The sequence below is a fragment of the Carassius carassius genome, chromosome 49 (assembly GCF_963082965.1).
Source record: "Carassius carassius chromosome 49, fCarCar2.1, whole genome shotgun sequence".
NCBI classification, from domain to species: domain Eukaryota; kingdom Metazoa; phylum Chordata; class Actinopteri; order Cypriniformes; family Cyprinidae; genus Carassius; species Carassius carassius.
Window position 1 is genome coordinate 13,828,968 of NC_081803.1, and position 12,440 is coordinate 13,841,407.

The 12,440-nt window shown below is 35.7% G+C and overlaps 1 protein-coding gene across 1 annotated transcript; it reads right to left on the reverse strand.

Moving 5' to 3' along the window:
• Positions 1-5,963: 5,963 nt before the first annotated feature.
• On the reverse strand, positions 5,964-9,537 carry LOC132132529 (vacuolar protein sorting-associated protein 26B-like). Its single transcript, XM_059544934.1, has 6 exons — positions 9,059-9,537; positions 7,624-7,780; positions 7,324-7,488; positions 7,025-7,200; positions 6,750-6,892; positions 5,964-6,526 (listed from the first exon to the last, which is right to left on the reverse strand). Exons 1-6 carry the CDS (start codon positions 9,279-9,281, stop codon positions 6,392-6,394), a joined length of 999 nt encoding a protein of 332 aa, XP_059400917.1. The 5' UTR covers positions 9,282-9,537; the 3' UTR covers positions 5,964-6,391.
• Between the last annotated feature and the right edge of the window lie 2,903 nt (positions 9,538-12,440).

Consider the following 12,440-nt stretch of genomic DNA (forward strand, 5'->3'; position numbering starts at 1 on the left):
TCAGAAAGACAAAGAGCGTGGCTTATAGGAACTGATGGGGCATAAAGAACCCGTTTATTTTGGTCATAGTATTGCCCAGTTGCCCTTTACGGCACACATATCCACAACTCCTATGTGCAATGCCCCTCTCCCTGCTGCCCTATATCCTTCATGGTTTTTAATCAGAGTCTCAGCTTGTAGAAAGACACATAGAGTTAGAGACGCTTTCCAGCATGCATGTGTCTGCATGCAAACAAGCTGCTTAAAATTGGCTTGCCTTATTCTAGGGATTAGCATCTGATTTTGTGGATCACAGACAATGCTTTCACAGTTTCGAACAGATGACTGTGGGAAACAACAAAAGTGTGGCACACGCTGCTTTAACAGAGCTTGGACATCATAGGATGTCTGGTCCTTATATAGTAAAGCTTCCTGTCCATGTGGCCAGATTTACTCCGAAATGCATTTTGTTGCTTGAAGCATGCAGTGTGACTGAAATACAAATGCAGGTGTATTACTGGCTGCTTGAATACGAACTGTTAATAATTATAGCATGCTTTAATATATTTGATGGTTTAGGACCGTTGTTGGCTGCATGTGATGTGGCACTGCTTTGTCTAACAGACTTTAAATCATGTCCATTAATGGTTAATAAGGAGGAGGAGAGAGCAGAAAGTAACAGAAGTGGATCTTTATGAAGGGGGAGGAATATTCTGCAAAGCTCAAAGACAAATATGACATAATCTCCTATGGGAGTGTCAATCATTGTCTAATGTATTCAACAACTACAAAACTGTTAGCTATATTTTTATCATCAAAATTATTTCGATGCAGAGACCCTTTCAAAGCATCTTTCAAAACCCCTTCCACTTGTCAAAAAGGGAAAAAAGTCTAAATAAAACCGCAGATCATTCATATACCTCACGTTTGTTTTTTATCCATATAACATTAGCTGAAATAGAATTTGATGAGATAATATAAAAAACTGAGAATTACACACAGTGACCTGATTTCCTGTGCAGACTCCTCCTTCTCCCACAGATGCAATGCTTCTCCACAATACAGTCAAAAGACTCGGAATGACGGAGGCCCCTTCACCATGGTAACTGGGTTTGTGCAGCTGAGCATTGCGCTTGGAGCAGTTGCTGCAGTTATTGGTGAAGGATTGGAACTGGCTCATTATCTGCACGCCTCCACTGAAGGCCTAATAGGTCTGAACAATGTGGCCGCTGGATTTATTAAGCTAAGATGTTGTTTCAGCTGACATTTAATATTTATGATGTGAGGGCAAGTTACTGTATTTACTATATGAACCTCCATTTGTTTTTGTAGGGCAAGATGGTAGTTTGCCCCTGCCACTGACACCTTTGACAGAAAATCAGTAAACTAAACTTAAATTGCCAATAAAATGTTTAATAAAAAGAATTTCCTTAAAACAATAATACAATTTATTAATAATGTACTATTTATAGCAGTAGTAATGACAATAATAAAAAAATACCTTTATATTATTTCGTCTAGTACCTTTTTTTCAAAATCAGATTGAATTTCCTTCAAAATGAAAAGTGATTTTATTTCACACAAGGAACAAAACAGCCTCCCTGAGGAAAACATATGTTGTAGGGCTACTCTATATTGTGTGACAGATTCAGTTCAGGATTTGAACACAAAGGCTTGTTATTGCTCCTCAGTCCTCATTAGTGTCTATGGGCTTGAATTCTGCAGATGTAGAGAAAGAGGACTTCAGCTATGATCAATACTCATCCAGGTTTCTCTTCTCAGCTTCAGAATTCACTTGGAAAATACAGCTGTCAGCACCACGGCCAACCGATCAATAACAACATCTCCTCAAAGCCAGAGGACTGCACACACTATTGAAAACTCATCGGCTAAGGTATCTGCCTTTATACTTGTTCATATGGAACATTTTACAGCGAAGGAGTAATAAAAAGCTTATACCTAAATGCCTACAGTTTGGAGTACGTTTTTTTTTTAAAGTCTCTTATGTCTACCTCACGATTTTCATGTGATTTTTTTTTATATATATAATTTAAAAAACTGTTTTCTATTTTGATATATTTTAAAATTACATTTATTCCTGTGGAGGTACAAACCCTATTCCAAAAAAGTTGGGACACTGTACAAATTATGAATAAACCAGAATGGAATGATGTGGAAGTTTCAAATTTCAATATTTTATTCAGAATACAACATAGAAGACATATCAAATGTTTAAACTGAAAAGAATTTATAATTTTAAGGGGGAAAATAAGTTGATTTTAAATTTCATGGCATCAACACATTTCAAAAAAGTTGGGACAAGGTATCCCCTCTTCTTTTTATAACAGTCTGGGGACTGAGGAGACAAGTTGCTCAAGTTTAGGAATAGGAATGTTGTCCCATTCTTGTCTAATATAGGCTTCTAGTTGCTCAACTGTCTTAGGTCTTCTTTGTCGCTTCTTCCTCTTTATGATGCACTAAATGTTTTCTATGGGTGAAAGATCTGGACTCCAGGCTGGCGATTTCAGTACCTGGATCCTTCTTCTACACAGCCATGATGTTGTAATTGATGCAGTATGAGGTCTGGCATTGTCATATTGGAAAATGCAAGGTCTTCCCTGAAAGCGACGCCATCTGGATGGGAGCATATGTTGTTCTAGAACTTTGATATACCTTTCAGCATTGATGGTGCCTTTCCAGATGTGTAAGCTGCCCATGCCACATGCACTCATGAAACCCCATACCATCAGAGATGCAGGCTTCTGAACTGAGCGCTGATAACAACTTGGGTTGTCCTTGTCTTCTTTAGTCCGGATGACATGGCGTCCCATTTTTCCAAAAAGAACTTCAAATTTTGATTAGTTTGACTAAAAAAAGTTTTCCATTTTGGCACAGTCCATTTTAAATGAGACTTGGCCCAGAGAAAATGCCTACACTTCTGAATCATGTTTAGATATGGCTTCTTTTTTGACCTATAGAGTTTTAACCGGCAATGGCGAATGGCACAGTGGATTGTGTTCACCATCAATGTATTCTGGAAGTATTCCTGAGCCCATGTTGTGATTTCCATTACAGTAGCATTCCTGTATGTGATGCAGTGCCGTCTAAGGTCCCAAAGATCACGGGCATCCAGTATGGTTTTCCGGCCTTGACCCTTACACACAGAGATTGTTCCAGATTCTCTGAATCTTTGGATGATATTATGCACTGTAGATGATGATAACTTCAAACTCTTTGCAATTTTTCTCTGAGAAACTCCTTTCTGGTATTGCTCCACTATATTTCACCGCAGCATTGGGGGAATTGGTGATCCTCTGCCTATCTTGACTTCTGAGAGACACTGCCACTCTGAGAGGCTCTTTTTATACCCAATCATGTTGCCAATTGACCTAATAAGTAGCAAATTGGTCCTACAGCTGTTCCTTATTTGTACATTTAACTTTTCCGGCCTCTTATTGCTACCTGTCCAAACTTTTTTGGAATGTGTAGCTCTCATGGAATCCAAAATGAGCCAATATTTGGCATGACATTTCAAAATGTCTCACTTTCAACATTTGATGTTATCTATATTCTATTGTGAATAAAATATAAGTTTATGAGATTTGTAAATTATACCATTCCTTTTCTACTCACAATTTGTACAGTGTCCCAACTTTTTTGGAATCGGGTTTGTATTTTCAGCAGCCAATCATTCTAACATTCTGATTTGGTTCTCAACAAACAATTATTATTTTTGTTGAAAGCAATTGTGCACATTAATATTTTGTGGAAACTGATACATTCACTGATGTACAGTGCAATAATATGAAAACCTATTTTCAAATTGTCTATAGTGCATTGCTGATTGGTTAAATGAGGTTAGTCTGCCCTCTAGGGGTTATCAAGAGCTACTTCTGACTGATTTTCAGTATTTACAAACTCAATTAACCTCAAAAAGTTTAATTTTACCATGCAAATCAAATTGTTTTGGAGAAAGATATGAAATGAAACTAAGTTTATGAATTAAAGATAAAAGATACTCATTTTAAGACCAATTCAAACTCCTTTAGCTATTTTAAGAGATATTTAAATACATATGCAAGATTGACCATGTGGATTTTTAATTAGAAATATTCACAAAGGCAGCACTATGTATAAGACCACAAAACAGCTTACTTTATACAGCTTATCTTTCCATTCTGAGTTCCATTGCTGGTGAAATGACAACACACAACACTGTAAGTTTATATGAGGGAAAAGATTTTTAATCAAAAAACAAAATGTCATATACAGCACAATTACTAAAAGAGCAGTTAGGTTATGTCTGTTCTGCACTCATATTTTACATAAGCACAGTTCTAGAATCTTCTAGAATCCATTTTGTAAACTCTGCTAGTACCTTAGAGTGATTTCTAAATTATTTCAAAATCATATACTTAGAGTTCATACATAATACACTGTACATACATAATATTAATATAGAAATATGGTTATCTAATGCCATTTTAAGCAGCACTTTTTTTGCACAATGATAAATGTAAAGAAAGTTCAGAAACAACAAATTATTTTTTCCTGCTTTGTTTTGAAAGGATACACAGTGCTAATTTGTAAAATCATATACGTGAAGTCAGTAAACACAGCGTGGCACACAAAGCTATGATTATTCTGCAAAGAGACAGCTGAGACATCAATTACACATAGAAATGTGAGCTTTAGCCCTCTGTGACAGGCCTTGCCACCTTTTACTAGTTTGACACCAAAAGCAAGGGTTCCTGACATGGTATGTAAAAAAAAAAGAAAAAAAAAGGCAATTTTATCAAACAATTATCCAGAGTCTAGTGTTTGATCAGTATATCACGATCTTTCATCAAACACATCACAAATCTTAGTTTCAAATCAAATCAATGTTCATTGCCGGACACACGGATCATTTTCTACTCAAGTGAATGGAAGTACTAACAGAAGACCAATATTGTGAAATTGCAGTCTCACAGAAGGCAGCTCATTGTGACGATACATCCTGTTTTTTTGGACGGATAAACACCCCCACGGTCCTAACACAACAAGAAATAATCATGACAATGAGAGCCACTAACAAAGCAGCCGTAATGAGCCTGCAATCTCAAAATGGGTGTGCAGTTACTTCCAGGATATGCATCCATTAATACTTTTCATCCTCAATACACACTTTATCAGTATTTTCTAACCTGTATGTTATGGTCAAAGTTTTCTGACATAGGGCTATTGGATAGTGACTGGTTAGATATGTGACGTACTATGAAAGCTGATCTCCAGTGTTGGTAAAAATGAGAACTAAAATAAGACATTAATGCCACCGAACATTAAACATTAAAACAACCAATGATAACTTAGTAACGCTTCGAAATTAGGTTGTTCAATAGTTAATCCTTTAACATTTATAAATCTTGATTAATGTTAATCTTTACATAAAAATAGTAAATTTTTACTTTAAAGTTTTTTTTTTACATTAGTTTGTTTTATTAGCCAACACAAACTAACAAATAAGCAGTTGAATCATAATTAATTTATAGATAAACATTAACTAAGATTAGCATTTTGAACTTTATAAAGAAGTGTTACCCAGCAACGTCAAACATTTCGGTTTCCCATACCAAAACATCAACAGAAATAACACTGAATTAAAATTAAAATCTTTATACACTTTTATAAACACTGCAATTAGGTTGTTCATATAATGTTATCATTATATCTGCACAATCTGACAGATAAAATCAAAATAAAATGCAGGTGCATTTCAGTTTAGCTGCATACGTTTATGGAAATTGATTTGGTTTGTTTGTTGAATCGAAGCAGAAATGTGTACGTGATTTTGGGCTGATATGGAGTTATGGGTCCCTCCGGAGACACTGAAATCACATCGGCAAAAACCCTGAAGTGCTTAGAATTTATCGTCTGGAATGGCAACAAAAGCAAAAAGGCATGTATTGGTAAGTATATTTAAAAAAGATCACTAAAAATATGAATTAGTTCAACTCCATTTCATTAAAAACAAAAACGGAATACTGTATGCAAAGTATAGGTTATGAAAGAAAAAAAATCTACAATAGCAAAACATTCGATACAGAATTAATTCGAAAAAGGCTGTGAATGGAATATGGAGATTGGAATGGGTCGATTAAATTCAGGGTGGCTGGCAAAAAGTAAACAATCTCTGAGGAACCGCAAAGAAGAATTTGTAAATATCGCATTGAGGTTTCTGGAATCAGTATTTTTACTTTTCATATTCATCCCTTTTTAAAAGCAACTTAAGAACTTGTTGATCATAAACTGGTATGTTTAGGAATGTGAAATATCACGTTTACATTGCCATCTATTTTGGGAGCACACAGCTTCTTTAAATCCATACACACACTCTTAACACAAATGAGATGATGAGAAGACATAGTTAGGTTTAGTCGTCCTCCTCTTTAGCTTGAGAGAGTGCTTTCTCTGAGCTTGCCGAGCCCTCGAAGCGCTGGGAGGCGATGGCAGCTTGATGGGACATGCTCTTTCTCACAATGTCTCCTTTTCTCCATAACGTAATCTCCTAGAAATCCATAAAAGTGTCAATTCATACATAAAATAGATCATGTTCTAGGCATATAAAGGTTAAAATATCCCTCCTGCTATGCAAACAAAAAAGAATGAATCATTAAAATCAAAGTGGTCAAAAATGGAAGTAGTTATTAATGAAAATTAAAATGCTTTTGTTTTCACATATACTTTGCTATTTTTTTATTTATTAATTTAGTAAAAAAGTAAAGACCAACCTGTTGTTTGAAGTAACGTCTCTCTTCTTCATCAATGAGTACAAGATTCAGGTAATAACGAACAGAGAATTTTTTATTAATGTCCCTCATCGTGGGCGTCATCTCGTACCCAGCCAGAAAAAGACGAATGGGGATGGATTCACCTAAAGCCAGTACAGATCAAGTTAAAAATCAGTACACTTCATTTCATCATTGAAAACAGAGTGAGTCAGTTTCACATTAATCCATCAGAAACGTAATCCTTATAAACGGATGTGTTAAGAATAGTTTCATACCTCGTACAGGCGCTCCATCCATTATCTCATATTTTGCAATGGTGTCATTTTCATGGTACACATTGGGCCCTGTCCCTGTTGTCTCCCGTTTAATAATATCAATCTCCATGTGTTTGATCTTAATTCGCACCAACAGGAAATAGATCTTCCCTACAATCACATCTTTCAGGTGATACCTGCCATTTAGGTGAAAGAAAAAAAATGCAAGCAGGATATCAGTGGATGAAAAAAAAAATACATTTTATTAACTGGTTTTAGTTAAAACCATAAACTCCCATCCTCTGGCTGTCTTGGCTTACTTGGACTTGTTGTACTCAAACTCAATGTGCAGACAGTCCTCAATTCCCACCTCCATCTTGATGGAGGAGTTGAGTTCTGGATATGTGCTGAGTGTGTGCACTACAATTTCCAACTCTTTGCAGATGTCATTGAGTCTCCTGCTGATGGTCGCCCGCAGGAAATAGCTGTAGGACAAATAAGAGTTTAAAATAAAACCATCTAAACCAACTTCTTAGAGGGTTAACTATCAACTAAGTGCACAATATATTGTTGGGAGCTCATAAAAACAATCTTTCCAGAGCTACACAACGGGAACATACCGTAGTTTTACATTCTGGCCTGTGTAGGACTCGTACGGTTTCTCCACGTGTGTGAACTCAAAATCAAAGGTCTGAGATTGAGCCATTTCCCCAGGCCGAGCTAAATCCTTAACCAGAGAGACAAACTCATGATGGTTACCTCTGTCGAAGTACAGCTCTAAGAGGAAAAAGCCACAGGAGAGAAAAAAATGTTAGTAGATGCACAACGTTTGACATGGTTTCTTAATAAAATTTTCATATTTTGTTTGTGTATTCTTTTTCCAAGTGAGAACAATTTGTTAAGGCTTTGTGTTTGTTAGGTTTGCCAGGTATGAAACAGCACAGCGTTATGGAGTAAACTATGCCTTTAATATACACTAAATAAGGCTGTATAAATATATTGATAAAATTAAATAGGCATCAGGTGAAAAAAGAAATTTTCTTTCCATATAAGTTACTGCTCATTTCTTTGAAATGCAATAATGGTATATACAACTTTAAATACATAGAACAAGGGAACACAAGCATCTTTTAGGGAACCTGTTCATTACTGAAAATAAAAACAGGATTCATAGCTTATGACGAGCATCTAGGGGTGTGGTTCCTATTAAACCGCGTTTTTTACTAGAGATGGGAGTCGACTCATTTCGGAGATTCTGTTCTTTTGAACAATTCGTTTCAAAGAACGGGATAAAAGAACTTAATATGGTTATTTTATATGGTGCACATAGTACTATTTATTATTTATTTTCCTCCATTTAATCTGTTCCACTTCAGTTTGTTGCAGGCTTGCAGCCATGATCATGCTAACATCGGATATTTGTTTACAACATAAATATAATTAGCATTTACCTTAAAAACAATAACATTTTATTTACCTTTCTTAACTTAAAAATTCCAGGTACTTTTTGGTTAATAAACCATCTCCAGTACAGGTTTTACAATTTGTAACATTTCTGCTTTTTAAAAATCAACTTTTTTGCCTCACTCATCAATTCTAGACTAGTGAGGGAAAAATGTCCGACCAGGGCGGTTCTCGGATCAACAGGTCGGTGAGTTGTTGGCTGAATTAGGAAAATCATACTTGTGGATTGCTCTTGCCTTTTTTGTCATATTAAGATACGCTCCGAGTGATTTCTGAACGATTCATTGCTAATCGTGAAGGAATCATTAGACAGGCTTTGTGAATCGGATCGCTCGGCTCACTGAAAACATCCAACTCGAAAGGACGATTCGTTCACGAATCAAAAATGTGTCATATGTCACGAGACTAACGTAAGGTGTTTGTAATTTGACACCTCAATATATTAACATGTTATTACTTAAGTCTGGACCCCCTTAATTATTTACAAAACAAATTTACCCGCGACAACTCCAAACAAACGAACACAGATGTTAAATGTTGAATTGTCACATAACAGCACATACGTTGCATCGCTCGTTCAAACGTACTTACCGATTTGCCCGATAAATTCTATTTTGATTCCTTGATGCTCAAGCCTCTTGCCTGGGTTCTTTAGGGTTACGTTGACTTTCCCAGAGACTGTCTCCCCATCGTAAAACAGGAAGTATTTGTCCTTTTTCCCGTCCTCTGTTTTGTGCTCGACTTTTTTTCTCGTCTCGGCATCATTTAGAACTATGTCAATTTCAGCAGTTTGTCCGAAACTGAAGAAGGTCATCCCGACACCTTGTGCTGGACTGGAATCCTTTTGTATTCTAACACCTGGTCCAATTCCACATCAATACAATCCCGTCCTGTTCACAAGCGAGCTGCTTTGTCTTCTGCAATGCATGTACGTTTATAATAGGCTGTTTCAAATAATTTTGAGCTTATTCTTCATATGGCTACTGTATTAAGACATGCAGATGATTTTTTCAGCAATGTACAAACAGGCACAAGCTTCAGAAATGAATTTACTACCGGGATAGTCCACGTAAATATTTGCTTTTTTCAAAATAAAAGTCTTAAATAGACGACTGAACTCAAATGTAACAGACTGAATTTAATTTACCAAGAGTCAAATGTACATAAGAGTAGTTGTATTTAGGGGTTTTAAATATTTTCATTTTTAATCATTTTATGCACACAAAATGTTATCCAGGGGAGCACAGGTGCGCATACGCGACCAAAATAAAAATGCGATGTGTAAATTATATCCAGACCGTTCATTGCGTACCAACATTGTTGACAGCTGTTAATGCACCTTTTTAGATCGACTAGCTGTGATACTGTATAAGATTTCCACTCAAAGCGAAAGCATAAATCTGGGTTATGCATTGCTGGTCTTAGAGCAAAACTCATAACTGATATTTCATTCACTCTGCAGCAGGCGCAACCCGCCAAAATAAAAGCGTGCTGATTTTAGGTTTGAAAATAATGAAAATACATAAAATAAATAAATAAATAAAGAGTTAATATTAGCATCGTATTTTCAAGTGTAGTATAAAATAACTGTATTTTTATTTTATACGCAATTGATTTATTTTTAAATATAATAGTATTATTACAGTGATTTTTTTATTATTTTTTTTATTATATTTTGCTTATTATTTTATTAAAATACAAAATAAATAAATGCAATAGGCCCTAATACTATTATCTCTATTAATAGTTATTTTATTTGTATAGTTATATTTAATGAGCCAAACTATGTGCCGTGTGAGTTACAAACCAATTCTCCTGGTGCTCTCATAAGAACCAGACCGAAAAAACTCATGTGCATCCCGTTTATATCATTTGTCATATTGGACGCGGTTTTTTCATCAGTTCATGAAGGCATTAAATGTTGCATGCACTAAAAAGTTCTTAAAAAGTCTAAACAATTACCTTCAGACAACCTGCAGAAACCCCGATCCATGGCTGATCGAACTATTAGGAGAGCCCTAGTTTGTTGAAGTGTCATATTAAAAAAAAATTAAAAAAACGTTCTTATTTATAATTGTAACGTCTTTGAAAATGCTGACAACACTGTCTTCGTTAAAAAAAAAATTAAAAAAAAAAGATTAATTTTTAAGAAAAGTAATGATGCACCCTGGTCTATTTAATGTCTCCCTCTAGTGACCACAGCTAGTGATAGCACAGCTCTGCATGAACACCGGTTACTAACATTCATATCGTTGTCACATGCATGTGTCACATGCATGTTTTGTTGAAAACATAAAGGATTTTGTACAAATTTAGAAAGCCAATTCCAACCAGATATATATACTATTTGACAGACGTAGAAATCCCAAATGGGTTCTAAGTCTCATTGCACTCAGCCTCTTAAATCTTGATGAAAGGACCACTTTTAAAGCCTATTAACAAAAAAAATTAAATGTTGATAATTTGATTTAGACAACTAAAAAGGTGAATGGAAAGCTACAATGTGTGGTCAAATTCTTTCATGGCAGTAATAATCCTCTGGAATTCCTGTTTAACTGAAAGTATAAGGCATATTAACATTTATTTATATCATACCAATGGGCTACTTATTTTAACATATATTTTAATTAAGCAAACAATCCAACACTGACTAGTATCTTTTTCGATTTTATTAACTAGATATGAATAATGTTCACACAAAGAAAGAAGTGTGGTTTCAGTAACCTCAGTTAGTGTTGAAACAGCCATGTCAGGGAGATGCTGTGTGTATCTCGGCGAAAGCAAAAGCACTTTATTTGGCCTTCAGAAAGTAGAAAGTGCCTTTAGGAATCTTTAAGGTTACTACCAACAGAACAGCAAAGAATTTTATGGAAGACTGTTTTGTGAACCTAGGAGAGGAGATAATTCGGACTTTACGACGACAATCTGGGGCTTCTGAATCAGGTACTGTGAGTATGTTTTGTTATTAGTTTAAGTATTTGCTATTGAATGATCAAATGTGGAGTTTTGCGTGTCATGTGTGTGTGTGTGTGTGTGTGCATGCACACGTGAGAGAGAGAGAGAGCGGGACAGGGTCACATAGTGGAGTCAGCTGTCTAAACCGTCCATAGGTTGTGTACTGCAAACATATACGAGCTTCATCACTGTGTCTGTCACGCGACTCTGTTCCCCTTTCAGGCTTGAACTGATGGTAAAACTAAGGACATTATTAATTGTCTTTACATTTATTTTGAAAGATGAAGCTTGCGATTATGGAAAGGGGTGTTACATTTCCAATGAGTGCTTGCCGTGTTCCACCAATCACAATGCACTGGGTCAGTTGGCCAATCAGAGCAGACTGCTCTTGTCGGAAGGAGGGTCTTTGTAGAAAACAGCTTGTTTGAGAGAGGCGGGGCATAGAGGACCTACAATAATGTACAGTATTTAAAAAATAATGTTTAAAAAAAAAAAAAAGCATGTCAACATATTATATTACACCAAATACACAAAATAGCGATCTTTAAAAAAAAAAGCATCATGTGACCCCTTTAACTATTCACTTCTTAAAGGTGCATTTCATAAGTTTTGCCTCTTTGTTGCCCTCTCTGTTTGAAAACCTGCAATTGCAGCTATTTGCGTAGTTATCTACCTTGCGTGGGTTGTTCACCAGCACAGATCCAGCGCAGATTAATCTAATGTGTGGCTGTCAGTCACTGCACTGGAGTGGATACTGTATGCACAGATCCTATGTCGTGGAAGGATGAACCAAACAACAGTTTTTACTGGAGAATGTCATCTGAACAAGTAAGTAACAACTGCCACTTTTGTTCTGATCAACTGAGGAAAAAGCATTGTAAAAAAATCTGCTATCAATGGTGATTAAATCTAACGATTGGTTAGCTTATATCACATCAAACCGTGGCAATTCGATCTTTCTGTATCGAAAACTTACCCATACCACTCAAATTAGAAAACTTTATTACAAGCTTACAGT

Coding starts and splice junctions, on each gene's coding strand:
- LOC132132529 (XM_059544934.1), bottom strand. CDS start 9,281: ATGACCTTCTTCAGTTTCGGACAAACTGCTGAAATTGACATAGTTCTA. Junction 7,781..9,058: donor AGAATTTATCGGGCAAATCG/GTAAGTACGTTT, acceptor TTTTCCTCTTAG/AGCTGTACTTCGACAGAGGT. Junction 7,201..7,323: donor TTTGAGTACAACAAGTCCAA/GTAAGCCAAGAC, acceptor CCTAAATGGCAG/GTATCACCTGAAAGATGTGA.